We start from the raw sequence: 27,618 nt of genomic DNA, 5'->3' as shown, positions 1-27,618 counted from the left end.
AACTACAGCACACCCGTAATCCTGTCTCTTCAATGTGGTGGTAATAAAGCATGTTATACTTTCATTCTTATAATATATAATACATAGATTTTTTTAAATTGCAAAGACACACTGTTACTGTCTCAGTGGAATTGGTTTCATTTCTATTCTAGTGCCAGCTGCAGGCTCTCAGCCTGGCCTAAAGAAAGTAAACTCACAGGATCAAACAGAATGCTGGCCCTGAGCTCCACCTTTTTGACTTGGGGCACTAAGAAGGATTCTGTCAAAATGCAAGTGTTTTATCTAGAAGGGATTCATGCTGGCTCGTTAGTAGTAGCTAACATATTTGCGTGTATACATTTATTTAACTGGCAAACAGCAAAGTCTAAAGAAAAAGGCTCGAAGACCGGTAAGTGTGATGAAGAGATGGGGAGGGGACTTCAGGGCTGACAAGAGTTGACTGAGAATGTCCAGGAGCCACGAGAATATCCTCAAGAGATGCTCAAGTCTGTGTCACAGCCCTGGGACCATGAAAACCCAGCATCGGAGGATCGAGGCTCCTCCCTATTGCCTTGGGGGCCCTTTCCTCTTAAAGAGAGGCCATAAATAATATGTCTCTAATATGTCTTTGGAATCTGTAGGCTAAACCCCAAAAGCCTCACTCAAAGACATAAGGCAAATAAAGTATGATCTAAGAATTTCCTTTCCAGCTTGTACTAAAAACAAAAGTATTTTAACAAAGCACCCAATAACCAAGTATATATGATGAGATAAGTTGGCCTGTTCATGTGTCATAAGCTTTTCAGACAGAATCCAGATGGTCATAATGTTCTCTCTCTGCTCTCTGTTTCTGCCTTGCTCCTTCTCTCAGCTGGTTTAGTGAAGAAGAAGACTACCCCACTGAACTGACAGCCAAACATTAAAAAAGTGGCTGACGGAAATGTGTGGTTGGTGATCAGCCTACATGGACAAGCGCTCTGTTAGCTGCAGATGCCCTCATATACTGAAATGGGACAAACACAGACACACACACACACACACACACACACACACACACACATGGCAAATACTCCAATTTGAAGACCTTCTAAATATTTCTTTTCTCTCTCCAGTATGGTGCTACCTCATTGTCAGGGAGATTTTCTATAAATTTGCTTCAATGGTCACATAGGTTAAAAAAAAAATTAATAGCCTAAGAAGTGAGGGCTAAAGGCCACAAAGTTAAAGCGCTTACAAGGCAAATAATTTGAAGAGGCAGGATAAAATCAAAAACAGAATTTAAATGGCCCCAGCCTAAGAATTTATAAAAGACCAAGTCCTGACCTATGACAGAAATGAGAACTTTATTGGACACGTAATTCAGAAAGGCAGGAAAAGCTGATACATGGAACACAATGAATGTCAGGTTAAGGATTTAAATCTCAGTCTGACAGGATTGGGAAAACCAATACAATAATGCCAGTGAGGAGGAGAGACACGCTGTGCAAATCCAGTGCGCTGTCGAACTCGGACTGCATAATTAGCCCGCGTTGTAATTAAGAATCTAGAGGCCCTATTGAAATGAAACCACAATGGGTAGATTCGGATCTTGCTGCATCTTGCCAGAATACTAAACAAGGTAACAGTTTTCCCCAATTTTGGCTGGACTCTGGTAGCTGACAGTCAGTGAGGGTTATAAACACCTCTGCCCTACCTGTTTGTAATACTTCTGACTGACAGAAGGGAAATGGTTTAAAGGTCCTGAGGTGGTGGTCCCATCTTTGGCTTTTCTATTTAGCTTCAAAAGAAATGTTTCTTTGGTTATGGCTTCATTCTTGAATCATAGGAAACTAAGTTCATTACCAGCCTGAGGTCAAGGCTGAGTTGATCTCTGAGCCGATGATAAACTGGCATTACAGGCTTGTTTTATTTATAGAGACCAATGATATCAAATTAGATGGGAAGAAAGAGAGAGAAGAATTTAGCTTCTTATAGAAAATAAGTATCTCTGGAAGATATCTACTACCAGTTTTCTAAAAATATAAGACAAAGCCACAGATTCTAGCTTTGTTCTTAAAACATGGGAGGAGAAAAGAAGCTTGCACACTACCATCATTATGCGCTAATTCAAGGGACCCATCCTCATATAAATGTATGATAACCTGAGGTAAGGAGCACATTCTCTTCATTTTTCCTGTTCTTTCATAAAAGCCAACAGAAGTCCCTAGAGGTCACTGGCTCCTTTTGCCATATTAGTTGGGAAAAATGAAACCAATAAAGATAAATTGTTTTCTTTGCTTTACTTTTAAGGATGGACCCTTATTATGACTATTTCCATCATGAAAATAAAACATTATATTCTAGAGAAATAATGGAGAAACATTAGTCTCTATGAGAGAGTCCCGTGACACAAATTCTTGGGTTTCTGAAATATTCTTTTTAGGAAGATTATTTCAAGGCAAGATAAGAGGCCACTGATTATTTCATTTCAGTAATGTGCAGATAAAACTCTACGGGCTACTAAACACCCAGCAATGTACCCAGAATAAAAAGAAAAGATGTCAGAGAAACATTCACACTGGGGTTTGGAATCCTTAAGCCAAGGGAGGTGGTGACTTTAAGGAACTGACATTTACAAGAATCAAGAAAGGAAACCTTCAGTAAAAATGTGGTGAGCAGAAGCTCTTGGGCCCTTAATATAGTTTATCTTTCACATAAAGGTATCTTGAAAACCTTTACACAAGTCCTTTATGAGGGAATAATTTCTGAGCCTGGGCAGACAATGGTCTTTCAAATCCATTCTCAGTTTAGAAAGCATTTGTAAGGAGGATTTTTGCCAGCCACCGCCTGAGAAGTGTGTGATGCCCTTGGAAATCTCTGTAATTAACAATAAGCCTCTCTCACAATTGAAAGTGGACCCTCATACCCTAAAGTAGCACTGATGTTTCTATTTCTGACCTACACCCTTCATTTTATGCAATGTCTTTTAAAAACCAAGGGCAAGAACAACCTGGAGAGAAATTTTCAAATTTTGGATCAGAGCCACCAAATCAATAATGGCGGAACAAAATGAATTATCAACCCGCACTGCTTCAATCACAGGGAAAGGCAAGGAGGTAGCCAAAAGAGAAACTGCGGTCAATGTTAAGAAACAGAATGAATTGACTTTGAGGTAAGCTTATATCTAATTAAATGAGGCTGGGGGCAAGGCAAGGTAGACTCATCGGCAGTTGATAAGGAAGTGATCACAGCAGATGACTCAGCTTGGTTGAGCTGCCTTTTCCAAGCTGGAAAGGAGAACAGAAAGTAGTGTGGGGGTAAAGGGCATAGGAGACGCTGCAAGTTCTTCAGGTGTGTATTTCCTCTCATTCTATGAATGTATGAAGTAAATCTGTCAAGCTTCCTCCATTAGCAAGTAAGCTGCTATCACTATCTAAAAGTCCATTCCACATGAACTCAGAGGAAGAGCTCCTTACTGTGGAGTGTCATATCAGCTAAGAGAGGGAGGAAAGGGGAGCCAATGAGGTACACATATTGTTGGTTTCTAGTGATAGGCCAATGCTTTTAAAACTTCTGCCTGGAAGCCTGGAATTTTTGTAGCAAGAGTTCCAGACTCTCAGGTTATACATGAACTGCCACCCATCAAGTGCCATGTGCATCTCTGGGAGAGATGAACAAAAGATATCTAAAGATAGAAGACAGTCCTAGTGGCTTCTTCATGTATCCCCTTGGGGACTTGGCACTAGGCTAGTCATAAAATGGGATCCTAACTGAAGGAGACTTCATCAATGTTGGTACTTGTGTTAGGCAGTTTTTCATCACTGGAATAATACTTAACACCTGCTATTTAAAGAGAGAGGTTTATTGGGCTCACAGTCCCAGTGGGTTCAGTCCATGATTAGCTGACTCCAAGGCAGAAATGGCATGGTAGAAGGGCCTGTCAAAGGGCAGCTGGGGAGGGAAAGGAAGGAAAGACGAAGGAAGGTCCTCCATCTCACCAGCCACACCAACACTGACCTCTAGTTACACTGTGCTATACACTATAGGAAACAGCAGTAACCTTTTAGATCAGCCACTCCAACCAAAGCAGCAGCTTGCCCTCTCTGCACCCTGAGACTTACAAATATATACTCTCTTCCTGTTCCATTTGCAAACACACTGTGTTCCTTAAGCATGTACAAGTGACAACCCATGCTTCAGAGACACTCTTAAATAAACTCAAGATGATTCACTATTTTCTGGTGGTGTACAGCTAATGATATGTTCAAAATACCTTTAAAAGTCACCAAATCTCTCATACTTCCAATGCTTTTTAAATGGCAAAAGGTTTAGGCATGAAGGAATGAGCTCAGCAAAGCCAGTAAAAAATTAACATGAATTCTGAAAAAAGGCTCTGCCCTTCTTTTTATAGAGCTAAATTCACAGGAGTGGTGCACTGGCTTATCAGGAAATTATAGATCTTATTATTGGGGAGCTGGGTGGCAGATGCCAAAAACATTTAAATTTCCAATTCATGAAGCCCATTGTAGCTTGGTATTATGGTTTTATTAGATTTGTGCCTTTAGCCGGGAATCTATTATTATGATAAAATACAAAATATAATTATTGTTTTCTTGCAGTGAGAACCTCAGAATTATCTAACATTTTATTGTTTCCCCATCAAAAGAAACCCCGACTTTGGTATTTTTTAAAGATTTTTTAAAGAAATGTCACTTTTTCTATCTACTTTTCATAATAGTTCTTGCTTTATGCTGTTCAATGGAGAAAGAAATAGAAAGAATTGAGATGGAGGCTGTAAATCACAGTGGTTTTCCTTTAATTACAGGATTATACACTTGTATTTCTCATCCTTTCTACTGTTCTTTCTGCTTAGCCAAACTCCATTCCTCACGCAGTTCCCATTAATTGAGATGGTGTTTGCGGAAAGCTGATACATAGATATGAGTTTCACGGGGCCAAGTGCTCACCTACTATTACACACCAAATGGAGTTCGATACCTGTAATGGTCAATTTAACTGCTTGTCATATGACACCACTCCTGCCTCCATCTCTCGCTGATGCTCTTACAATTCCTTGTCACTCCTCTCTTTCCACTTCACATTATTATTATCTCCCTTCATCAGAAAATGAAAACGTTTTAGAAATCCTGAGGAGAGTCACATTAGATGTAAGGCACCATGGAGTTATGCTGGGGTCTCTAGTTTTCAAGTTGGAAGGGGCCTTACACAGCACATCCCCAGTTTGTCATTTTCCAAATGAGGACAGTGTGACCCAGGATGATCACACGGCTGTTAGGGACAAAAGTAAGGACGTGTCACGCACTTTTTAGGTAACTATCATTGAGGCCTGAGGATATATCTAGTACTCTGTCAATTACATTGTCTCTGATAATCCTCACAACAGCACCATGAAGTAAGTGCTAGGACTGCTTCCATTTAACAGAAGAGGAAATCGATGCACAGAGATGTTCATTAACTCATCAAAAGTCACACAGATGATAAGTGAAAAAAGCAAGTTTTGATCCCAAGTTGGCAAAGTTTCTCCTCTAGCAAAACTACAGTATTTGTTGTGTTAATACTTAGCACACACAGTGGAGACATGGTTGGAGATGCTATTTTACAAAACTAAAGTAAAGCATTGTCTTTGGCAGGTTTGACTCCTGACCCTGTCATTGAAAAGCTAAGGAACTTAACCTCTCTGGAGAGAACCTGTCAGGAACATTAACCTCTCTGAAAGTATTTCATTTGCCACGTAGAGATAATAACAGGACCCTCTCCCAGATTAGGTGAATGCACAGTAACATCATTCATCCACTCATCACACATGTACTGGGTGCCTACTTTGCATCAGGTGCTGACACACTGTGTTGGCAATTTGGATATGCAGCACCAAACAAAGCAAACTCAGTTTGTGCATGTGAAATACAAAATGCTGTGCAGAGGTAGGCAATGATGTTGGTCATTGGAGTGATCAAATGCACAGGCAGGTTCTGCTTCTTAGGAACATTTTACCTCTGCCCTGAGCATTTTGCTTCTCCAGTAGATCTCTTCCATGAATCCTATAAAACCAAGCTTATGTGTTTGTCTATATGTACACATACTCTTTCGTAGGTATGTATGTATTGACTCACCATATTTATGGATTTAGACACTTTAGGGAATTTTTACATCGTGTTTCCTATAGACACTTTCTTAAAGTTGGGGAAATAATGCTAGCTATCCTTTGAGACACTATGCTATCACAGTATGTGTGGTATTTTTAGATATAACCATTTAAGTTGGATATCAGGAAATTAATCAGAAATCTAGTCTCATTATAAAGAAATGTGCATTGGAAACTTAGGTTCAACTTCCTGTGATTTTTGCATCCATGCAGTAATTATACTTGAGCATCCACTAGGAATTAGGCACCACATCAGGCACAAGGACAGGGGTCCTGCTGTCTTGGAGCCCACAGTCTATGAGAGAAAGGTGCCCGAAGGGGAACCACCATGAGAAAGCTGGGATTGCGCTGCATGCTGGGGCACTGGAGTACACAGGTGGAAGGCGGGTTGCACTCCCTTGGAAAATGAGGAGAGACTTTGCAAACAAGAGCTAAGAAGAGGAGCCACAGACACTTAAGGGCTGTGTAGTTCTTGTCACCTCCCCAACACTACCTTTCCATGTGGTTCTCACAAATCACTTAACTTTTCTAGTTTGGTGTCACTATGTGTAAAATAAGGCCAGTATGTAAAGTAGGGCTAAGGATTCCCACCTTCCCAGGGTTGTGAGGACCACAACTTATTCAGGAATTAGAATCTAAATCTACATCTACACATGTAAGGAGAAAATCAGTGTGGGCAGAATTCACACTTTGCTCCAGAGTTTAAGTGGTTGGATTTATCTGATGGGGTAAAAAATTGCTTATCTTTGAACTCAAGAACCTCACTGGGGGAGGCCAATGAATGCACTTCCTGTGGAACCAAAACTCAAAGTGGGAGAAGAGTGCTTGGTCAGGAGGGAAAAAGGAGACAGCAAGTTATGGTTGTCTGTTAGCTCCAGAACTGGGGCCTCTCCCTCTCTCTCTGTCCCTCTCTCCCTCCCTCTCTCTCTCTCTCTGTCTCTCTCCCCGTGTCCCTGTTTCTCTGCATTTTTCCTACCTCTTCCTTCCCCTATATCTGAGCTCTCTCCTCAGCTTTTACACTTGAATTCAAGTTCATTAAATGAATGAAGGTGGATCTCATGCTTTGCATGAATGCAGAGTGTAATACAAATGTTGGCGACTGTTATTAGCTCAAGTTAATGCCTTTAAAAGACTACCCATAATTTTCTAGAAAGGTATATCTTATACAGAGGCCCACAAGGAATATATAATTGAGTTTGGGAGAAGTCAACATGAAGAAGATAGCATCCTAAATCAGAGGCCTGGGGACCCAGAAGTCCTTAGGAAGTTGTGCGTGTCAGGTGAGAGGAGGACTTGAATGCTCACTTCTCTTTTAATTATCTGATGTGCACACTTCCCTCCTTTGCTGCCTTCAGCCAGAGCTGATAAGAAAAGGTGGCAATATATATCTTGGAGGTCTGAAGGGAGAAGCCATGTTTCATGGGACTCCCTGCCTCTACAGCTGTTGTTAAAATATTACTGCTAATTAGCTGGCTAGTTATATATAAACCCTTACAAAGGAGTATTTTTACACAATCATAAAATAAATTAAACTACCAAAAATTCACGCTGTTAATTAAAATAACCCCTGTAGGAGGGGGAAAAAATCGCTACAAGGCTAAGGTAAATAGGAGGCAATTTCACAAGCACAAACTGATTAATTTTATTCCCCATTACATGTATTTGCTAATATCATCAGAATTAGGAAATAAAGCAATTTTGCCTTGACAGGAGTTCAAACGGAGGTGGTTCTAGCAGAGGAGTGAAGCTAGTCAGACATGCTTGGCCTGAGGCAGCTCGGCTCTGTCTAGAGGGGAAGAGCCTCTTTGGCAGAGTCGGTTTCCAGGAGGGACTGGGTTTAGGGTGGGGAGCATCTTCCCTGTCCACAGGAGCAGCCTCACCTAATTCTGAGACTGTTGTGGCACAGGTTGTGACTGCCACATCCAAAGATACAGACACTTGAGAACACAAGAGACACTCTCTCTGCTGCTAAGGGGTGGCAGAAGGTACAGAGAAGGGAACTTCAGTTCCGGAAGTGGCCAGGATGGTTTCCTGTCAATTCATTCACACAGCATATTCTTTCATGCATCTTTCTATTGCCCTGGATTTTATAACACAGATGCTCTTCTCTAAAGTTTTGTATATAATTCCTATATTTAAATGATTGCCCAAAACCCTCATGGATTTTTCTTTCACAAGAGATCACAACAGGTTCATCAAAAAGCTTGGAACATACTTTTGTAAGCCCCTCCCAAAGAAAATGCTACCTAGGAAAGAATAGACTCAAGCTTCAAGGTCTTTGGCTCTTTTTGCATCAGCTAGGTGAAAGAATGGACTTAATTCATGTGGAGTTCCCTCTCTAGGCATAACGTTGTGATTGCCCCTGACCTCCTCACCCTCCGTGGTGCAAGGTAAATATTCACCTGAGAAATGATGCCTAAAAAAGCTCAAATACACTATTTTATAAGCCTTCGGGTCAAACAAAAATATTCTCATTCCCTTTGGAGCCCTAATTAGTTTGGTTATTTAATAATGCCTTTGTTTGAAGTTTATTCATCCTTCTACCCCTCAGAATGCTTCTGGGGCTCCAGCCCGGTTGAGCATCATGCTTTATGAGATGGCCGCTCACAGGACCCCTGGGTTTTGTCCAGGGGACCCCAAACATCTAAGAGACCAGACTTCAGGCTTTGATTCAGATGTCTTATCTGTGCAACTTCAAACATCCAGATGTTTGGGGAAGGGAATGCTGCATTTTATACATAATACTCCACTTTGGACGAAGAAAATGAACAGGTGCATGGACAATTCTAAAGGGCAGATAAAATAAACAAAACTCATTGCCCCTTCCAGAGGTGGTCAATTATACTTCACCACTTTACTCCCCTATAACATTTGTTTCCAAGCCACAGTTTGTTGAGATCACAGTTCCCACGAGGCAGCATTTGCCCAGCTACAAGGGAGGCCATAGTCTGCATGTCTGAGGCCTGGGAGAGCCCTGAATCTAATGTCTGCTGACTCTTTTCTCTTGAGCGACTCCAGCCCGCTATGGCTGCCCAGTGGAGGATCTGTCTCACCCTTACCCTGGCTGCTGCACAGACCTGGCACTGGCCGTTCAGCCTCCAGTCTCCACCTCCACAGTGCTACAACTCCAGCTAAAGACCCCCTGTCCCACTCAGAGCTCCTGCAAAGCCTCCTCTGCATGATGGGGCCAAACAGCCTCCCGCGTTCTCCAGGGTTCTCGGCCACTGGGCTGTGACCATCTTGTTTCCTTGTGCCTTCACAATGGTCACTACAAACTGTCCCTGTGCTCCGGCTGCTGAAAGATAACTGGATGTGTTCTGAAATACTCTGGCAAGTCCCCGGGCCCACCTATTGCTGCAGCTGCCATTTCCTCCCTTGTTAGCGTGGAGGAGACCTAGCTTACTTCCCAAGGAGTCAGGCGTCTTTTCCATGAAAAACGCTGTGCTCTCACCTGCAGGGTCCGTGGCTCCACCCTCAGTGTTCCCATGGCATTCATTTCAATGTGTCCTCTCCACCCAGTGATCTGACCTGGTCCATAGCTGACCATGATCACAGCTTCTTTTTTTTGTTTGTTTTTTTGGTTTTTTTTGTTTTTTTGGTCTTTTTGAGACAGGGTCTCGCTATGCAGTTCAGGCTGGCCTTCAGCTCACTTTGTAGCCCAGGATGGTCTCAAACTCACAACGATCTTCCTGCCTCAGCTTCCCAAGTGCGGGAATTATGGGTGTGTACCATCACACCTGGCTGATGATCACATCTTCTGACTTCACCCACCTCAGCAGCTCTTACGTCCTCCCAGCAGCCTCAGTGCTGACACAAAGGCTCGCGTCCATAGGCTCAAGGCCCTGGGAGCTCACCCGCCTCTTTTCTCTGGACTCCAGTCCTGCTGGCCTCCATCCCACTGTGTCCCATACTTGCTTCTCTCCCAGCACTTCTATGCCACCCTCAAACTGGGGTGCTAGTCCCTCCTCAGCCCTTCAAACTCCAAACCATGTTAATGCCCACTCAGCCTTCAAGTCCAGAGATAACCTGTGTTGAAAGCCTCCCCAGTCTCCTCTCTCAGCCCCATTTGAGTCAGATTCCACGGTCGCCCATGCCTTTTCCTGGAGCTTTCTTATGAAATGCTCCCACCAAGAACCTGCTCATCCATGCCCTTTACCATTTCTTTCCATTCTCCAAAGCACATGTCGTAGGCCATAATTAATCCACTTCTGGAAAACTACAATGGCTGGGGGACAGAAGTAGAAGGGCAAAGAAAGAGGGAGCTGGGACTCAGCAACACACAGAGTCTCGCGTTCACACGCAGAGCCACACCCCTTTCCCTCTTCCTTTAGACTGAAGACCCCTCAGGAGTAGGGTTGCTGCTCTTGCTCCACTGCATCACCAGCCATTTGCAAGGTACCCGGCTCATCAGAAGGGCTCATAAGTGTCTGTTAAATGGACAATGAATGATTTACATGCTTTCAGCACATCACCATGATCATGACCTACTCTTTAGGGGCAGAAGCTATGTTTTATTCATATTTGGATCCTGGCACACAGGGTGTTGTCAGCACCGCTGTTGAGGCAATGCTGGGTGGAGTTACAGAGATGCGAGGCAGATTTCTGTGTCTCTAACAAGTAGAGTCCGGGGTTAGACAGGTAAGCCTCACGCCTTGTATAAGGGGGCGCTCCCCATCTCTGGAGCCATGCACAGAGAAGGAACACGAATCATGTCAAGAAAAGTCTGAGAACAATTCAACCAACGAACTGGATGGTCTCTCCTGTCCCTTCCTACCCTCCTGGTGCAACTAGATAAGACCAGGAAGGTGGTGGATTGATGGCAGAGAGAGCTGCAGAAATGAGATTCTGCAAGGAAGTTTCAAGTCCAAGAGGAAGAGTGGGTTTTTTTCATCAATGTTTTCACAATCCCTGGCAGGTAACAGCCTCGAGAGGCTCTGTGAAATGTAGGTGTGGTGACTGAAGGCGATGTCAGAGATTACAGTCGTACCCAGCTGTCCGTCTACCCCTTCCTTATTTTTAGATTCAAATACAGCTTGAAAGGGACTCAGACTTTGAAGAGCCAGGCAGAAAATTGTGCTAGTCACACGGAGTCATTTTGACTGTTTTTTTTTTTTTCCAGCTGTTTCCTAAGAAAACAGATTTAACGTTTGTCACCCACACTCCCGAATAAGGAAAACAATTTTGCTTTCTCCTAAAGAGAAAGATACAAGGTGGATTTGGCATTTGTGAAGTGGAGAATAGGGTTCAGATTCATGGTAGACTGAGGGTTTCTTTGCTCTTTCTATATTTTCATATTCAGGAAATTAAATGATTTGCCCACCTTGCTTCCTCACTGAACGGTCCCACCAAGCTACTCCTCCTTAGTGCCTTTCACCATTCTTCTTTCTATTGTCCAAATTCTAGGTCTTTGGCCCTAGTTAATCAGCTTCTGGAATATGAGCATGGCTGAGAGACAGAAGTACAGAGGCAAAGAAGAGGGAAGCCGGATCTGAGCAACATGTGACAGGAGGCACTCGCAGCTCTGCCTTTTATTTCTCTGCCTGCCTAAGTTAACAATCCTAATATTTCATGTTTCAGGTCATATAATCAGATCATCAATTTCTGTGGGTGTATTATGTACCATTTTCTTTATACATATTAGTTCATTGGTTTTCAATTGCCTTATAAGTTATGTATTATCTCTGTTTAATAGGTGAAAAAGTTAAGGCTTAGAGAAGCTGAATAGCTTGCCCAACATCACACAGCCGAGAAGCACAGGAGCCAGGATTCAAACCCAGGTTTTCTGCCTTCAAACCCAGATCTGATAACAGTATCCACAATCTCAGGGTGAGCTGTGAGATTTCTCATTAACAAAGACCCCGTCAGCTGTCACACTAAATCAACCAGGGATACGCTTGCTCCCAAGAGAACATTTGGGATGGTCTGCAGATAATTTCAGCTGTCACAAATAGGTAGGGGCTGCTGGTATCCGGTGAAGAGAGGCCAGAGATCCCCCAAATACCCTGCAATTCACAGGAGAGCCTCTACAGCAATGGATTATCAGGTCCAAAATATTAATAGTGCCAGAGTTGAGAAACTCTCTCGATGCTTCCACCATTATGTCAAACGGGCTCCCCGCCACCAACTGGTGACCTTCTCTGCTGAAAAGGGGAACAGCGCATAACTTCTTTATATATATAGTTACATGCTTAACAATGTCTGGAATTAGTCAAGGCCCTTTTTGTGATTGAAAATTTTTTTAAAGAAGGGAAAGAAAAGAAGATGAAGGGAAGGGAAGAGAAGAGCAGGAGAAAATAAAGTGAAAAGAAAAAACAAAAAAGGGAAGGAGAAAACTAACATTAGAAACCAACAATCCACAGCTTTCAACAGCTGGGTCACATTACATGGAAATCAGCCCCCGGGACAGCACGACAGATTGCTCTGTGTTTTCATGAACAGTGCAGTGTGCTGGGTAAATGCTTTGCCCCATTTAGAAACAGATAGTTAATGGGGACTGAAGTGATCGAATGCCGGGTACCCCAGGGTTACTTACATCACGGGCCTGGGTGACCAGAGCTCATAAATAAAACACTGGGTGTCTTATTTTAGGCCTGGTCAGATAAGCAAGGGCTTGCATCATGTGAATGGAGCCCACAGCGAGATATGACACTGAGCCTGGTAATTCCAGGAGCTCCTGGAATGTGACATTTCAAGCACAGTACACTGAGTTCATACCCTGTGGAAGCTGCAGGACCCACCAGGCCTTCATAGCCCATCATCTCTTGGATTCAGCTGCCACGAGAGAAGGCTGTCAGCGAGCCGGACTTTAAATTTTGCCAAGCTCATTCCCTACTACGCAGAAGTTAATTTGAGGCACATTTGCAACTTATAACTCTGATTTACTCATTTGCTGCTACAGGACCACACACAGCTTGGCAGCCTGCCAGCTTGCACAGACCATTCCCTTGGAAAAGATTTGGCCCAAGTCACGACCCAGCTTGGCAGCTTGCAAAACAGCTGCTGGACACCGGCAGGATGTGGAATTGAACACAAGAAAAGGAAGATCTCTCTTCTTTGCCTCACATTTTTACATATAATTATGTAATCATATCCCTATTCAGATACTTTGACATAAATTGGGCTTAATTAAATTGTTGCTAATTTGTTGTTTTATTATTAGTTCATGGCTTGTTTGCCGATGCACCCACAAGCCAGGCACACACACGCACGCACACACGCACGCATACGCACGCACATGCTCGTCATGGTGCTGCTACGGTTTTGAGAGTAATAAAAATGTTCCCTGCGAATAATTTCTCTATTTGACAGAACAACTAAAGATTTCAAAGACTGCTTGTTCATCTGGTATACAAATGGCTGGATGAATAACTTTAATGTGATAATTTGCTGGTATTATTGGGTTTTTTCTCACAGATTTCCCATAATCTGATATTAATCAAATAATATATTCTGTACATGAAATAAATTCTCTCCCTACCACAGCAAAAACAGCTCCCATAATAAATGTATTTCTCTGTGGTCTGTATTATTCTGTTTCTCATTCAGACCTTGTGGTCTAAAGGGAACATCTTTAATGAATGTCTGCAAATGTGAATTTAGGAATGGTCTGCATTTGCTATGAGACGATTACATGTAGCTGATCACTGATGAAAAGCATCCAGCCAGCTGCCCATGGAATTAAACTTGCAGGGAGGCATCCCCTGAACTCCACCCACACGCCTGCTCCACCAGGAATCTGCTCAGAGCCAATTCATCTGCCTCTGTCACTGTTTCCCAAAGTATGCGTCACAGAATACCTGCTTCTTAGAAACAAAGATCACAACACACTTTTTTCAGTGCTTGTTAGAAAAGTATAAGGTCCTTATTGGAAATGGAGTTCCTGGACACCACTCCAAACTGATTAGATCTGAATCTCTGGGGGAATCTCTACTTCTAATAATATTTTCAGGTGAAACTGGCTTTCTTTTGTGAGTCTTGGGGACTATGGAGGGGTTAGCTTCGTTTGCTTTCTGCTGCTATAACTGAATACCACATACTGAGTAACTTATAAAGAAAAAAAGTATTTTCCTTAGAGGTCTGGAGGCTGGGAAGTCCAAGGTTGAGGGGCTGCATCCTGTGACAGCCTCACGGATGGTGAGGACTCTCTGCAGAGTCTAGGACAACACAGAATTTCATATGATGAGACAGAGAGTATGCATACCAGAAAGAGATCCTTCCATCACAAAGCCAATCCATGGATAATCCATTAATCTACTAATCCACAAATGGATTAATCTATCCATGAGGGCACAGCCTTCCAGACCCAATCACTTCTCAAAGGTCCCACCACTCAAATATCATTAGCATATGACTTTGGAGACTAAATTCCCAGCAATGCACTTTCAAACTAGAACAAATAGTGAAAGGAAGGTAATTTTCCCCCAAAATAAGGGATACAAGTGAAATAATGGAGAATGTGCTCTTAAACCCACTGCGTTTGACAAACAGAAAAACACTGTTAAAATTTCTAGATAATCAGCTAATGCTTTGTAACCTCTCAGCTCAATCAATCAATAAAATTTTGTCTTAAGAATGATAAGTCCTTCATCTCTACAAGAAGAAATTTGAGTTACACTTATTATATATACTAAGGCAAGGAAAGAAACATAAGCATGAAAATACTTTAGGGTGAATGTTTAACCAAAAAAAAATGTTTTTTAATTAAAAATTTTCTCTAGATAACCTGATAGAAGTGTACTTACTTTCCAAGCTTCTAGTTTATCAAAGGGTTTGCTATATTTCACTGATAATTATCTCTTCAGTTTCCTGTTCCACCTTTGCTCACCTTATTTCAGGAGTCACCAGGACTGGCTGACACGTGCAGTATGTTGCCCTGGCACTTGTAATCATTCCGTGTTATTGTATTTGTGGCTGTGCTCCTCTACATAGAGTCATAGGGCTCATTTCTATCTTTCATAGGTTTCTACCAGCCCACAAATGAGGGCACTTGGGGGTAACAGATTGTCATTCAGCTGTTCTCACCTATTAAACCATAAGCTCTTTAGGAGGAAGAGCCATCTCTTCTGTTTCCAACTACCTCCACCATCCCATTGGACCTCTATCTGACTTGGCATAGAGCTGTCCTTAAAAAGATGCATGTGACATAATAACCATGCCATGAAGGCTGGCATCCACTAGGACAGAGAAAGTCCTAAACATTGCTCTGTAGCTACAAAGACCAGATAAACAACCTCTCTGCCAAAATTCAAGCAATGCCTCCAATTCCTACTCGAGAACATGGACTTCCTCCCCAGAAGGCTCAGGGGCAAGATGGCCGCCTCTCCACATCTAGGGAGAAAAGACAAAGTCAGCAAGCTTTTCACAATTTCAGCTGCATTTACCCTGAAACCATTGAGAAGGAAAGTGTCATACTGGCACGCTGAAACCACGACACCTCTGTCCGGAACGCAGCTGTACTCGAGATTTACCATGTGGCCTTAGGCAGCTCATTTAACCTCTCAGTGTCTTAATTTCTTCATCTGGAAAATGAAGACGCTACCTACATCATGGGCACAGCGTCTCAAGGTTAATGTTGGAGGCTGATGTCGACAGGCAGCCGAGAAGGGATGGTTTCATTCTGCGGAGCAAGGCAGGCACAGCAGTGCACTTCTGGGTGGTGATGACATGCTCAGGACCCCGGCACTGAGCCCTCAGGTCAGTCACGCACACGGCACGTGACAAACACAATAAGCCATCACGATACACCACCTGGAGTCTTTATTGTTGTTGCCAAGCGGAGTTGGTAAAGCAAACAAAGCAAAGGGTTGGAGCCCTAATTTATCAAATGTTATTGATACTGATCTCAAATTGACAAGCAATGCGCTGCTTCTAGATTCAGGTCAATAAATCCATTTCATAATACAGTACGATCCCAACCCTTTGCCCCCAAATCCATCCATCTCGATATTGGAAACCCATCCTGCTTTGCCTGCACTCTGTCAAATGTCACCACAGAGTGCAGAAGCCACTCTGCCAAGTCTATATCCCGAACTAAATCCCAATGGAAACTTCCCAGATATAAATAACCACTATGAACACACAGGGAAGAAAAATAGCTACGAAGTTTCACTCTTACTTTTTTTTTCCTTCTTTTTAGCCTGTGACAAGTAAAAATCACAGAGTTACTCACTCTCCAAAAAACAATCTAAAACCAGAAGGTTTAACCAATTCAACTTTCTAGTCACTGTGGCAACTATTTTAATCTGTGGAGCAGTGTCTGGTGCATGTACGTAGGGGGTCCCTGGTACACTCTGAGAGGACCCCCTATTTCTGTGCTCAGTGTGAGCGGTGGCCTTTGATGACACCCAGGGTCTCATGCCACGAGGACAGAATTCTCAGAAAAGGCAGCTTTTCTCCCACTTTGAGCTGATGAGTGAGACCCTAGGGCATCAGATGTAAGGAAACCCCAGTTTAATAGCAGGGAAGAGGAATTCAGAGTCTGTAAGACAGAGAAAAGTAGCATTAAAAAACAGAAAACTGAGCCTGAAGTCAAGATGTCTAGACTTAAATTACGCAGAGCCAAAAACTAGTGACTTAGGGAAAACCCTGTCATCTCTCTGAGCCCCTTAGTCGACAGGTGAGAGGTCTGTTTAAACCCAATAGTCTGAGAGCCCCTAGCACAGTGTGCATAGTTAAGTGCTCAGTAAATATTTGTTGACATAATCTGAAGCATTAAATACTGAATGACAACTCTCATTCATTAATCAGTGGGCCACTGTTCACTTCTGAAAGCACACCACATGCCAAGCAGAGAACTAAGGGGTGAGGGGAGACGGGGGAAGAGGTTATGATGCCTTCCTGGGAAGGCATCCTTCCCAGAAAAACGTACAAAACTGGATAAGAAGCCCAGTAAGCCCAGATTCAAGAATCCAGTACCACCTGGGCAGGATGTAGACCCAGAGCCCTGGGGAAGCACCCACACCCAGACCGGGGAGACTGTGGCCTTAGCCCACAATTCCTGGCCCAGAGGTGGCTGATTACAAGCTGCTTTCTGCGGTTGATGAACTAACACCCATGCTCACTTGCTCAGGGAAAGCAAACCCATCTGGATATTAGCTTCCTACAGGTTGTTGGGCAGGTAAATCTGCTGCAAATATGAGAGCCTAAGCCTGGCTTGCTTTAGGATTATCTGGGCTTTTGGATTTTTCTGACCACATTCAGAGGAGAGATACAGGGCAGACACAGGGGCCATCCTGGAAAGCTGAAGGTAAATTAAAATGCCATCTAGAGCATTAAACGCTTTTCCTGTTGAATTGCATTAGGCCATTTGCATTCTTGGCCACAGCCTCTCTGAAATCTTTCCTCAGGCATAGTAAGAAAGAGGGAGACAGGAAGAAAAAAAAAGAAGAAGAAGAAGAGGAAGGAGAGAGATGAGGGAAGAGGAACAGACACCTAAAATCTCCAAAATTGTCCATACCTCAGTCTGGCCATTCAAGATAGACAAGGTCAAAGCAGGCCTTTTTTCTTTCTTTCCTTTTATTTTATTTTATTTCATCTCATTTTATTTTAATTTTTGGTACTAGGGATTGAACTCAAGGTGGTCACACTGAATGGCATCCCCAGCCCTATTTTACCTTATTTTATTCTATTTCATATTTTGAGATAGGGTCTCACTAAGTCACTAAGTTGCCAGGAGTCGGCTCAGATTTGTGATCCCCTGCCTCAGCCTCCCAGCATGCTGGAATCACAGGTGTGCACCACCACACCTGGCACCAACAGGCATTTTATTTCTCTTCCCAATGGAATCAGGAAATAGGAGCGAAGTGAGCAACGAGTAAGGCCTTCCTCTGCCTCCACTGACACCCAGGGCAGATCTACTTGCTTCTTCCCCAGAACTTAAAGGCTCTGTAGCAGCTTCACACAATGGTTTGGAGGCAGCAGCCTCCTCTGGTATCCCCAGCCTATTCTTGCCATTGTCTCTCACAGCCTTGGAATTCCCTAGGTGATGTCCCTTGGGGACCGTGCCAAGATTTTCATTGTAGCTGAAACCCCACCTACTATCACTTATCCCATATGGTTCCCTTAAACCAAGTTCCTTTGTAAGACTCTACTATTGCGCTAGGCACCAATGTTTATATTGAGGTTGTTACCTTGTCCTAATACACATAAACATAAATCGTCATTATTGAAATAGCATAACATTGCAATTAGGAGTTCAGTGCCAAATGTGAGCAAATCCTGGCTCTGCCCCTACGAGCTCTGTAACTTGGACAGCTTACTTAACTTCTCCATGCCTCAGTTTGATGGTCCTTTGAGTGAATAAAACCTACTTCATACAGTAACCATGAGAATTAAATTAATTAATATTTTTTTAAAATTAATTAATATTTATCAAATTTTTCTATCACCAAGGAACTTCTACACAGGCAATACTTTTGGAAACATTAAACTAGACACAAAAGGATCCTTTACCTCTGGGTTTCTCGATGCTATTATTCTTCTCTGGAGTATCTCTTGTCCCCCTTCTCCTACCCCAACCACAACCAACATCAAAGCTATCAAAAGTACCTCCGTTCGCCCGGCGTGGTGGCGCACGCCTGTAATCCCACCACTCAGGAGACTGAGACAGGAGGATCATTGGGAGTTCAAGGCAAGCCTGGGCTGCAAAGTGAGGTCAAGGCCAGCCTGAACTGCATAAGTGAGACCCTGTCTCAAAAAGACAAAAAAAGGACCTTCATTCTTGCCTGTGCAAACTTATCCATTTCAAGGACTATCTTAATAGTAATCGCAGCTACTTGTGGAGAGTCTATTTGCTTCACAATGCTCTGCTCAGTACTTTCCATACATCCTCTGGCTCTTCATCTGCTCTATGAGGAAGACCTAGGTAATTTTCCTAAGCTTCTACAGCTTGCAACCAGAAGAGTCTGGATTCAAACACAGATCCTTCTGACCCAAGAGCCTGTAAATATCCAATTCAGCCAAGAAGCACCAGCGTGAACACCTCTGGCCAGAGCTCGTCGCAGCATCCAGCTAGATGCTCTGTCCTGCCACTGGAGTGAGCCTCTCCCACTGCGCTTAGCAAGCTCCATGCTGCAACATGATTAGCTACTTGTTTGTCTTTCCCTCCTGTTATTCAGGACAACTCTTTCCATTGTAAGCATTATGGAAGTAAATTATTGTAAGATTTCCTGCCATGTGGAAAAGGGTTACAGCAGACTGAACTGAACATTTTCTTTACAACTCTGGTCATCTTTATCAACACCAGACACTGTAATGCTCTGTGATGTAAACATGACTCCAGGGCATGTTTCTCTGAGTCCTACAGGGTGACAGTTAACAAGTCAGACTCCAGCCCCGCCCCCACCTACTACTGAATGGGAACCTCCAGGTTAAAGACCAGGAATCACTCAAGTTGAAGAACCGCTGCCTGAGGGTATATGCAGGCATCTGACCCCCGCTCCACGCTCCCAGATTCGGCTAGGTGTTAGTTCTTGTGTCTGCTTTTCATGATCTTTCTGACCTCTCCCATCTTCAGCTTGACAGCTCCCACTTCTCACTGCCAGCCCACATTGCTGGGTGAATCGCTCCTGTGTTATGTCTACTCACTAAGGCTATGGTTTCCAGAATATTCCTTTTGAGCTTCTGAATGCTTTCTGGCCATCTGATTCTTAGGGAAATGCTCTGTAGGAAGCCTGTACTATCAGAGCTGTTTGGTGGCAGAGAGGAGAACCCTGGATTTCCAATGCTAGGCTCCCTCCCTCCCTGACCCCTGTCACCACCACTTACAGTGGCCCAGAGCACCTTCCCCAAATTTTCTAGACTTCTACAGGGAGCAATTCCAAAACCACTGAGACAATGGACATTCTGGCAAATACTGTCTTTTTTATTGTGCCAGATAGCTCATTTTATTTTAATAAGCATTTGACATTAGCCCAAAGAGAGGGTGTTTGTCATGGAAGTTTCTCAGTACAGTCCACAGTCAAATGTGTATTTCTTTCTATTTGGGAGCCAATCACCACGTGTGGAATGTAGCCTCCATATCATCATTATGTTTGCAAGGTCACCCCTAACAAAGGCTCTTCTTAACATGGAAAGTGATGGTCTCGTTCTACGAATAGCTAGACTTCCACTACTTCCCAAAGGCTCTCAGAAAAATAAAGGTCAAGGGAATTGGCCTTTTCAAAAAGATCTCTCCTGTGTGGAAGGGAAAGACAACATCCAGGAAAAACTTCCTAACCTTTAAAATTGTAGACATCTCATTCTGACCATATTCTAACTATGTTAGTGTGTTGTAATGAAAAAATAAGGTCCAAGCAACAATCCTTAAACCTGAAAGATAAATAAGCAAATTTCTTCTAATGTTCTTTTAGGTTTTTCTCCCCAAATTTACCTTGGAGAGTCAGAATTTAGGAAATAAATTTAACATGTGCACTAGAGGCAGATATGGGAAAGTTGTATGCAATATGCCTTAGGATTTTGATAGGGAGCTAGGACACAGTTTGAAGTCACGTAAGGAGAATGATTCGGTGAATGTGACAAGATATTAGCAATTGCTGTACCTGGGTAAAGACTGTACAGAGTGTTTAGGAACTGTCCTATCAATTTTTCCGTAGGTTTGAAATTCATCAAAATAAAATTTGGGGGAAGCAATTCAAACACCTGTACAAATAAAGTACAGTCATATGTGTGTGTGTGTGAGACCAAGGCATCCAATAAGACCTGAACCTCCACAAGAGATGCGAGGCATCTAAGGCACAGTGTTCACAGAAGCACCTGTGTAACACTGAGTGGTCCCTGAGGTGCCCAGCATCCAACAGCAGCAAATGTTTCTGCACTCTCAACCTGACTGAGGCCAGTGCTTTTGACTCCTAAAGAGAAGCAGCTTAAAGCTAAGGTTCTCCATGACTTCATTTATTCATTTATGTATTTATTCATTTCCGTTCTGTATGTGGATTGAGCCCACTCTAAGGTAAGTAACTACTGTCTGCTACAAGCCTACTCCTGATCAGTATACTTTTGACTTTCAAACCAAGCAATCTTAAGCCAAATTCTGTATGTATTAGGTATGGGAAGACAGGCTAGTTTCTACTAAAATATTTTACTATCCAACCAGATCCTGTTTAATATATTATATTTATCATCACCACCACTAGCAGAAGTAGCAGCATCTATTTGTCTCTTTATTTGCCCAATTCAACTATTCCAGGACAGGGAACTGATATCAATCAGCTTTGTTTCTTTAATAGCCAGGATGGTAGTACATAAAGTATTCAATAGCTTTTTTTTTTTTTTTCCTATGCTGAAGCTTAAACCCAGGGCCTTCACACTGAGCTACATCTCCAGCCTTCTTTTTGAGACAGTCACACTAAGCTAGATTTAAATTTGTGATCCTCCTGCTTCAGCCTCCTAGAGTGCTAGGATTACAGATGTGTACCACTACACCCAGCTGATAAATATTTTTTGAATAAGTAAAACCATAAGTCTACTTGCTCGCTCATAGTCAAAGTTTTGTAGTGGTTTAGAGGAACATAAAACATTTTCCCTAGCTGCCTCACAATAATAGCCAGAATGTACTGGATGTGGATACAATCTGTCTGGTATTTTCTAAACTCTTTCCACATTTAATATTAACTCAATTAAGCTTTACACCTACACTAAGATGAAAGCATTAAGATTCTTCTTTTACAAGTTACCAAAGAGGAGAGATTGAGTACCTCTTCCACTGTCATGGAGGTTCCACTAAGATAAGTCACAATTACTACAGAGAGAAGGGCTCAGGTCTGAACAACATATCCTCAGCTTGCTTTTCACTCATTACTACCTTAGATCTTGACAGCACCAGGGACACTTTCACAAGATGATCCTCAGCTCCCACAACCTAGGCAAGCAAATCAGACTTTGGGGACTTCCTGCTGAATTTCACCTTGTCTAAATACAACCAACTAAAAATAACCTGAAAGGGAAGCATCTTGGAGCTGTTTGAGGAGGTGCAGAATGTTGCAGAGGACATGATATGGAGCAGTGATCCCTGGCTCTGCAAGCACTGCGGATGCTTTTCAGCATCAGCAAGTTGCAGATTGTGATGAGGAAAAAAAAAGTTTCCAATTATTGAAATTCCATAGTGTATTTAATTATGCAATTATCTTATTGTATTAACAAATGCTACAGCAGAGCTGCAATTGCTGAGATTTTTGCAATTTGGAAACACAGAATGTATTCTTTTCCCCAGCTGATTACATCTCAGGAGTCCATCCATTTTTCTGGGATTATGGAAATGATCCTACTTTTGAACTGTTCCATTCAGAAATCTAAAGCTAGCCTGATCCTGACTCTTGCCACTCCAAGTTTTAAGTGTGGCCCCCCAGTACAGACTGAGAATACGTCAGGGGGAAAATGCCTGCAAATTCATATCATTTTTGTTTCCATTAATCACTTTAGGCTCTTTTCCCTTTTGAAATTCAAATAAATAGAGTGTAAATATAAATTCAAAAATCAGTTATACAAATTGCATATTTTCAATGATGCAAACACAAATATACTCTTGTTCATTTGCTTAATAAGGATTTACCCCAAAGGGTTCGTGTATCATACCGTAAAACCCAAAGCACTCCATCAAAACATCTAAAATAGGTATTCTATGATACTTTTATGCATTTCTATTTGCCTCAGTTACTTCAGCAAATATGAAATGCAATCATGCAAAATTAAACATTCCATACATTTTCTATTCACTCTCCAGCACTCCTCTATACTCTGGAATAGGCTATCACACTTTCAAGTTTAAGGGGACAAAAAGTGAATCAGACTTCTTGTTTCTGAAAGCATTACAAGTAATAGGTCTTTTCACTTAGAGCTTTTCATCAAAGAATCACCAGGCTCTTTATACATAAAGCATAATTAATCCATACAGTCAGCTGCACGCTTACCCAATGGGAATCCTCGTTGCTGATGGAGAAGCCATATTTGAATTTTCTCCACCTGATTTGGTTCAGGCTTTTAGAAATGATGTTTCATTTACTTGTGTATGGCTAAGGGGCATGACCATATGTAGGAAAAATTGGACCCGCCTCCCAAAAAAGTGATAGTATAGATCACGGAACCTGGACCCAAAGTGCCTGGTGTTTGACTTTCAGCTTTGTAGCATTTTACTTATGAGATACTGAACATTTTGCTTGGCTTGTCTGTGCTTCAGTTCTTGAAGTGGTAAAGTTAGAATCAAAGTTGCTCCCATCCCACAGGAGAGTTGTGATAAAATGAACTACACATGTAACTCAATTAGAATACAGCCTAAGTAGCATTAAAAGTTATCTTGTCGTACTCAACTATGACACTTGCTACCTTTCTAACTCATTTAACAATTACCTCAGGGTGAAGTAATAGCAGTAGATGCTAATTATTCCCATTCCACAGATGAAGAAAGAAAGATTCAGTAGGGCTGTAGTGATCAAAATCTGAACTCCTAGAACCTAGTATAGTTCCATGGTTCCTCTTTCTATCCAGAATGACAAGACCAGTAGCCCAGACAGGTCTCTTCTTATTTGGTAGGAGAAAAAGGGTCATGTTTCAAAGGCAAAACAGAAAGCAGTCTCCTGCCAAGGCTTGTCTTGCATAGCAAAAGAGATCCCCATAGGCAGGAGACATGACAACAAGGCTGCCTTAATCATGATTTCTGCTAACTATGAAATGAAAGTTAATTTCATGCCTTGCATCCACAGACAAAAAGGTTCAGAGCTGTTTAAATTCTCTTCAGCCCAATGACAGTTAGTAAACAGGAGGCTTCGTGTTCTAATGCTTGAAATCACCCTTCGTATCTCAATATATTATTTATGCACTCAGCTTAAAATAAACAGCAACTCCAAAGTAGGTGAGTGGTCTCATTTAGCATGAACTTTTTTTTTCACTCTGACAGTTACTTTAAAACATTGGTAAACAACCTTAATTCACTTCTAACGAATTAGTAGGCTACTGCTGTGTCTACAGGAGGCGAGCAGATTGTATTATTAACCAAAACAACTTTCTCCCTGTCAGTCATCTGCACCTCGCAGAGGGATGTGGGCTTTGCTGCCTTGTTACTTAAACCAATCCACGAGCACATGTGATTCCAGACGGTTTCTTCTGAGGTCATTCTCTTCCACCTTTGATTAGATCTCTTGGCTCTGAGATGGAGAATGGGGCGTGGAGAAAGTAGATTCTCAGGGCTGCTTATTAAGAAAAATATAGACAAATGAGAACCTTTCCAAAGGACTGAAGACCTTGGAAATCGTGACAAGGAGCTCTCCTGTGGAAGGAACCGAACCAGACAAAAACATCACTGTAAGCAGACCCAAGGGTGCCACCAAATATTTGAAAGGGTGTTGCTTCACAAAAAGAAGGAAGACTATCTCTTTGTAAGTCTGGATGACAAAATTAAGACCCAAGGTCAAGATAAACAGGGCAGATTGAACTTGAAGGCTACACTAACACCAGTCAGATGGAGCCTCTAGAATTGGCCAACAGATATAGATCGTACAGCCCCATGAGTCCCAGAAGTACTCGCTAAAACGGGCTTCAATAAGTTTTTAAACTTTGTTTTGTTAAAGAGTATCATTTTCAAAGGAGAAAATACCATGGGTTGAGCATTGTTTCTACAGCCACACTGCCTGTGGTCACACACACAATTCTAGGACCTTGGTTGGCTCAGCAAAAACAGAAAAATGCAATGGGAAAAATCAAATGAAGCAGTCATTTGAGGATTATACCATCTCTGTTCTGCTCTTTGGCTGTGTGGTTTACAGGTTTACCATTCCATAGAAAAGAGGCAGCTCTCAAGTCACCTGGACTGTAACCCGGTTTAAGAAAGGTGATCCCCAGTTAGCTTTCCATTCAGGCTGACCTCTTTCCCCACCTCAAATCTGGGGACACAATATTTAGCACACAGCCTAGTTGACTTTCATCATTCATTAACACGTTCCTCACCTCACTTAAACATTAGTCTCTCCCTGAAACCAGCCTTTCCTCAGTTTGTCAGGGATACGAGCTTACTGCTCAAAACACAAGTGAAATACAATTCAAAAAGAAAGATAGAGAGGTGAGGAGAGAGAAATCAAAACAGCCAGCATTTACATCTAATGTTTAAATTAACATTTTTACATAATATGCAAACATGTATTCTTCCAAGTTATCTAATAAACATTGCATTTATATATTCATTTACTGCAGAGGAAAATGACTTTTCTACCTATAAGATATTGACAAAACAGTAGTGAGTTCAGAAATACTAAATACCTCAAAGGAAGTCAGGTTATCAATATGTGGGTATGAAATGTGGTGCTACTGAATTCTTGCTATAGCAAGAGCAGACATCTGGTATTTTCATTTTGCAGTAACAGAAAATAACATGACAATAACGTGTTATACTTACAAAGTACCCTTCATCCATGGGGCTCCAATTTTACCAATATTAGTTCACTGATTTTCGCAAAAAACCTGAAAGGCAGAGGGTAAGTGTGTTACCCCCACTTTGCAGATGGGGATATGGAAGTGCAACAGAGGAATCAATTATTAGTTCATTATGGTGAGAATTTCCTAATGGGAGGAGGGTAAAAATTATGATCCATCTTCACCGCCCCCTTCCCCCTGGGGACTATTTTTTCCCACGTAATTTTTATCACAATCTCAGCTTACTAAACACAGTTCACCCACAATAAACCAGTGCTGAATAATAACCCCCCATTTTTTTGAGCCCAGAAACCAATATTCCTTTAATACCAGAGAAAGGGTTGAAAAAAACTTCTCATATTCAGTTTAAAACATAGAGAGAAAATTAGATTGACAAAACACAACCATCCAACAAAATTTGGCCTGAAAATAATGTTACTACTGTTCAGTTTGTTATATACTTATGTTCACATTTCAGCATATGGACTTGTCTTTTAAAAAATATTCCAAGGAAGTCAGAATGCTCCAGAAGTAATCTCACTAACAATATTTTTAGAAGGGTGTATTTTTAACAACCCTTTCTAGGACATCCCACCCTTTCTCCATGCTTGGGCCACTTATTCATGCATTGAAAAATAATCAATATTTAATGTTTTATTACATATGAGTTTATCATTGCACATGGTTTCTTAGAAGACAAAAAATTGTGTATGACACAGGTCACACCATCAAGAAACTTATAATCCTATAGTTAAGTGATTTTAGTACTGTCACAGCCACTCTGATCAAAACCTCTGCAGATAGAGTTGTTGGATTTTGAACATTCATAGTGAGCAACAGATACCTCTCCCAGAAAGATAGCACATTTGAGGAATATTCTCAAAAAGGGTGATTTTGAGCTCCAGTTACAGAGCCTATAAAATATGGGTCTCCTGAAAAATGTTCGCCCTGGAGTCTTCCCCATCCCCACGATTTGAGGGTCACAATCTCCCCATCTCCTCCTTACTCACCTCTGCAGCATGGACCTCCTTAGTCCTCCTCAAATGCCCAAACACATTGCCACCTCTGGACCTTTGTCCCTCCAGCTGTCCCCCTTGCTTGAGACAATGTGCAACCTTGCCACGGCTCACTCTGCCCCTCTCATCAGATCTCTGCTGATATACACAGTCCCTGAGGTCTCCCCTGAGCACCTCAAAACAACCGCAGCCCATCACACTCTTCCTCCTGCCCTGTTTCTTCTTAACACTCACCGTGACCTAACATTAGCGCGTTTGCTCCTCCTCATTAGTTTTGCTGCCCACCCCACTGTGATACATTCCTCATCAAGCAGGAATGTCTGTGTTCCCTGTTAAATCCTAAGGTAAAGGCACACTATAAATATTGACTGAATCAGTGAATCACGGTACAGATCTGGGGTCTCCGCCTTTCTTATGTACATCTTTTTATTCTCTCTGGGATTCTGTTATAATTACTAAGACGTGAATTTCAGTACTGGATAATAACCGGCATGTTTAGCCCCCCAAAAGAGAAATAAAAATTCCATAAACACTCTATGAGATAGTTCTGAAAAGTGTAATAAACCCCAGTTTTTATCGTTTTTCTCTTCTTTTGATTGCTGGAACAGGAGTCGGGTGGCCTGCAGGCCTGCTTACTCTCTGAAGGGAAGCTCTACTGCCCTCACCTCTTGCTCTCCCGGGCCTGTGTTTCCCAATAGTGAAATAAGGCAGCTTACTACATCCAGTTCCAAGGTTGCTTCTGGCCCAGAAACTGTGGCGATCAATGAATAGGTGATAGGCCAAATCGTATCCATCTTTTTACATCTTCTGACTTAATAGCACTTACTAAGCATAAATTTCTCTCAATGGTAGCGAGCTCGCCAGTTCATACTAAGCAAAGTGGGGATGCCACAGAGGAGAACTTAGTAGCCTAAGTCTGTCTAGAAGTGAACCAGCTTTGAAGAACACCACAGACCTCACTGCAAAGCTGTGCTGCCACCCGCACTATCACACCACAGACACACGACAGACATGCGAAGAAAGACGCCGCATCAGGCGGTTACAGCATCTGGAGTCACGGACACATCGCTCAGGTCTCTAAACAGA

At 42.3% G+C, this 27,618-nt stretch overlaps 1 protein-coding gene across 1 annotated transcript in view; it reads right to left on the bottom strand.

Annotated features, from left to right (window-relative positions):
• Window positions 1–27,618, bottom strand: part of Ppargc1a (peroxisome proliferator-activated receptor gamma, coactivator 1 alpha) — a 644,980-nt gene that overhangs the window by 422,799 nt on the left and 194,563 nt on the right. Inside the window, exon 2 of the mRNA XM_005402464.2 lies at window positions 25,500–25,564. Coding sequence (XP_005402521.1) covers window positions 25,500–25,517 — 18 coding nt within the window. The 5' untranslated portion in view covers window positions 25,518–25,564. The remainder of the gene's footprint in view (window positions 1–25,499; window positions 25,565–27,618) is intronic.

This window comes from Chinchilla lanigera, unplaced genomic scaffold (assembly GCF_000276665.1).
Source record: "Chinchilla lanigera isolate Chin_1 unplaced genomic scaffold, ChiLan1.0 scaffold00079, whole genome shotgun sequence".
Taxonomy (NCBI): Eukaryota; Metazoa; Chordata; class Mammalia; order Rodentia; family Chinchillidae; genus Chinchilla; species Chinchilla lanigera.
This window is presented reverse-complemented; position numbering and strand designations above follow the sequence as displayed.